This window comes from Telopea speciosissima, chromosome 10, assembly GCF_018873765.1.
Source record: "Telopea speciosissima isolate NSW1024214 ecotype Mountain lineage chromosome 10, Tspe_v1, whole genome shotgun sequence".
NCBI classification, from domain to species: Eukaryota; Viridiplantae; Streptophyta; class Magnoliopsida; order Proteales; family Proteaceae; genus Telopea; species Telopea speciosissima.
In genome coordinates this window covers 6,559,432-6,563,344 of record NC_057925.1, presented here as the reverse complement: position 1 = coordinate 6,563,344, position 3,913 = coordinate 6,559,432, and the positions used below count along the sequence as shown (strand labels likewise).

The 3,913-nt window shown below is 37.0% G+C and overlaps 1 protein-coding gene across 1 annotated transcript; it reads left to right on the top strand.

The window, feature by feature from the left end:
* Positions 1-1,243: 1,243 nt before the first annotated feature.
* LOC122641630 lies at positions 1,244-3,127 on the top strand. The gene is made up of 2 exons (XM_043834917.1): positions 1,244-1,500; positions 2,367-3,127. Exon 2 carries the CDS (start codon positions 2,415-2,417, stop codon positions 2,829-2,831), a length of 417 nt encoding a protein of 138 aa, XP_043690852.1. The 5' UTR covers positions 1,244-1,500; positions 2,367-2,414; the 3' UTR covers positions 2,832-3,127.
* Positions 3,128-3,913: the final 786 nt, after the last annotated feature.

Below are 3,913 nucleotides of genomic sequence, written 5' to 3'. Positions count from 1 at the left end.
TCATACCCTAGTCCAAAACCAATCCAATGAGGATCAGTTCGATTCAATCCGGGTTTTTTTGATCGATTTCAATCGATCTTAACGGTTCCGGCTAGGTTTTGACACCCTTAGTATATATATAAACCTTAAATTGGGCAAAACCAAACCCCAGAATATCCAAACTAAAAGTGTGGTTTTAGATTGACTTAGTAATAAACCGAGACTAGATTGAGCCGACTAATTGACATCCGAATCTTTGTTCCCTTAAAAAATGGGGAGGGGTTTTGTGCACAATGTTGCATTGTGCACGGTTATGCATCGTTGGATGAAGCAAGAGGGTGCATCGTAGACTCTCATCCCTGATCCAACGGTAGTGTGTATGGCTTGCATCATAAATGGCCATGCATAAAACCTTTTACTAAAATATAATTCAAAAGGAATTTGGTTATAGAGAAAGTTTTCCTCCATGGTGCGTGAAGGTTCACCACAGTATAAGAGTGTAAGGTTCACAAACCCTATAGGGCTTTAGGATAGGGATGTAAATGGATAATTGAAATCTGAATCAGTATCCGTATTCGTTTAGAGATATCCGAAAAATAATCCGAATACTCCAATTAAAATCTGTCAAAAAAAAAAATCCGAATATTTAATAATAAAAAATTAAGTAAATAATGATTTTGAGGGTTTTTGAAGATTCAACAAGTTCTAAAATATGATGAAAAGAGAATCATGATCTAAGAGATATAGATTGAGAGTGAATTGTATCCGCTAGAGGGAGGAAGATCCGGGTTACACAAGACAGAGATGTAAACAGATGGTAAAAAATTCAAATCCGATCCGTATCTGAATTTGTTTAGAGGTATCCATATTCGATCAGGGAATATCCGGCTCCGATCACATCCGATCCGAATCTAATCCGTTTACATTCCTACTTTAAGATATTTCTCAAAATACCCTTCGGGTACCCCAAACGCATCCGAAATTCTGAACCCCCTGTGGAAGGAAAACTCGGTCCGTTAGTTATTATCTGGTTTACTTTTTGACCAGACGATTAGTCAGGACGTATACTTTTTTGGTTATGGTTTTATTTAGGAATTATTAATTTTTTTTGGGTAAAGAGGAATTATTATTTCATTATTTTATTTTCCATAGAGAAGCCAATCAACAAATATCTAATCGCTTCACTATCTCTGTCTCTCTCTCTCTTCTTTTCTCCTCGCTTCGCTTCTTTGTTTCTTTCATTCCTTCAGTCTTCTCTTCTCTGTTTCTTTGCTATCTGGGTAGGTCTTGAGGCTCAGTTGGCAGGGAGTAATCTTTTCGACTCAAACGTATTACTGAAAAGTTTCCTGTTTGTTTGATCTGGGTTTCCATTGCCCTTTCCTCAGATCATACGTTCTCCATTAAATCCTTACTTCTCTGCTTCTACTGTTACAGCCATCAATACACACCTCTGGGTTTGGGCTATTGGGAGGAAGACTGGGTTTCATGCGGGAGATGGAGAGAAGCGCAGCATCATATAAGGTCAGCTTCATTTCTCAGTTCTTACTCATTTTTATATTCCTTTTCCACAGAGAGAGGATGTTTTATTTCTACTTGTTTCGTTACTATTTCGGTGATGGATAATCGTTTCGTGAGGGACTATTTGGGTTTCTCAAAGCTAATTGCTTTGGGTTCGATGAGCAGTTCAGTTCATGTCCGTTTTATTTGCTCAATGATTTTGCCCCTTTATGCAAGCATTCGAAGTGAAGTTAGATGGATTTGTTATCACTTTTGTTGATAAAGTTATTATCTTTCTCTACTTTATTATGTATTTTCGATTCAGTAGGCTTTAGAAGATTGTTTTGTAAAGATTCGTTTCTTCGTTATTAACTTCTGCTTGCCTCCCCCTCTTCTCCTTATGTTATTCCTATTGCCCTATGTTAAGGATCGGAGATGTTTATGGGAAACCCTTAGATTATGCATACTTTCCAATCCCAACTATTTTCTGGCTTTATTTCCCAATCTGTTCAGATAAAGGAACACAGTTTTTTTTTTTTTGCCCCTGACAATGAAACTTCGATGTCTCATTTTGAGAAAGCTTCTGGTTAGTTCATTTAGATAGTTCTGAGGATACCCTTTTGTTCCTTAAGGATGGATTTTCTTTATTGATTTCCTGAGCATGATATTCAGGGGGTTTGGATTTTTCACTTCCAACTGATTGCCCCCCCTGCCCTTTTCTTCTTATCGTTCGAAGTCTTAATTTCTGATGTAGACTATTGATATTATCCTATATTTCCCACCAGCTTTTTGTCACATGAAACCATGAATCTGCAGACTGTTGTTGAAATTCATTCAATATATGACTTCTTTTTAATTTTTTTTTTCAACCGTCTTTTTTGTTGTTGCAGAAATCATCTTTAATTGTTTAAGCATTTCATTTTGGGCATTTGAGGATTATGGGTAGAGGCAGGGGAAAGGGGAAGAAGTTGATTGTTGTTACGAGTCATGAGGATCCTGGTAGTGGTGGGGAGGAATCACTTCCTGCATACAAGAAAAGGGGGAGGCCGCAGAAGCCATTAAAGGATGAGATCGATGAAGAAGAGGTTGAGAAGATTGAAGAGGAAGACGGGCAGGAAACTAAATCAGTTACTTCAAACAAAGAGATAAAAGGTCCAGCAGTGACAGATAATGGGAAGAAGAGGAAGAGGTACTCGCAAGCAAAAGAGAATACAGATTCTGTCAAAGAGGAGAACGGCACTGGAACCAAATCAAGCACTGCTAACTCGGTCAAATCCAATGGTTATCGACCGAATGGGAATAGGCGTAAAAGCAAGCCACGGAGGGCTGCTGAAGCTGGTGTTGAGTGTAAGTGATATTTGGGTTAGCTGTTGCAATGAGTTTCTTCCCTTTTTCCCTTCACCAGATAACGCGTGGGTCTGAGAATCAGTTGTTGGTTCATCTCTGGTTCTTTATTGTTCTTTTTCTTTCAGCTTTTTCTGTTTCCTTTTCTTTCCTTCATTTGTAATTTTTGATTTTCAGTTCCTTGTTGATGAATGATTTTGTTTGGGAGGTTTGGAACAGGCTGTATTGCTTTTTTTAATCTTCCATTAAGGTATTAATGTTGGATATTTGCACTTGTTTTATCATATTATATATATTTGATGTGGCATGCTCATTTGTTCACACCACTGAATTTTGTTTCTTTTCATTTATATTTTTTATTGTTAAAACATGCATCTGGCTCATAACATCTCTGCATTATCTTTACTGTGTTGTGCACCTTATTGTTTGTGCTGTTATCACATCTTCCTTTTTTTTTATCTGATTTACATTTTTCTCATGCTTTCATTATCCATCCTTTTATCTTGTTCAGAATAGTACTGATGTTTAATCTACTACATGATGTGTATGTATGTGGATTCTAGTTGTCTAGCAATCTTGTATGTTGATTTTTGTTGGCAAGGCTCAAGGCCTAAGCATAGGTATTAACATAATCAAACTTCAACAGTTTTCTGCGGATTTAACAACTTCTCTCGCCCTTAGTTGCCTTGAACAATTTCATTTCTATTTGGGTTGCTTTCTCCCTTAGTTGCCTTGATAAACTTCAAAGGATTGTCTTACTTTTGGATGCACTGCTTTGATATAGTACTCACAACACAGTATTGCAGTTCCTTAGGCTTGGGAAACATGAATAGAAGCAGCAACCTTGTTAAAGAATTTCTAGATACTGAAATCTGTTGTATAAGCATCCGTTGGAGTTTTATTCTTTCAGAGTATCTAGAGATGCTCCATAGTGAGTATACAGAGTAATTTGTGGGTTTTTTTTAATGCTCTTGCACTTTTCTCTGATTTTTTCCCCTCACTTCAATAAGTTTGCATTTGTTTCTCTGGCCATTCACTATATACATCTACCCATTTAAAGCTTCTTTGCTTCTTTAAGGATTGTTCATTGTTG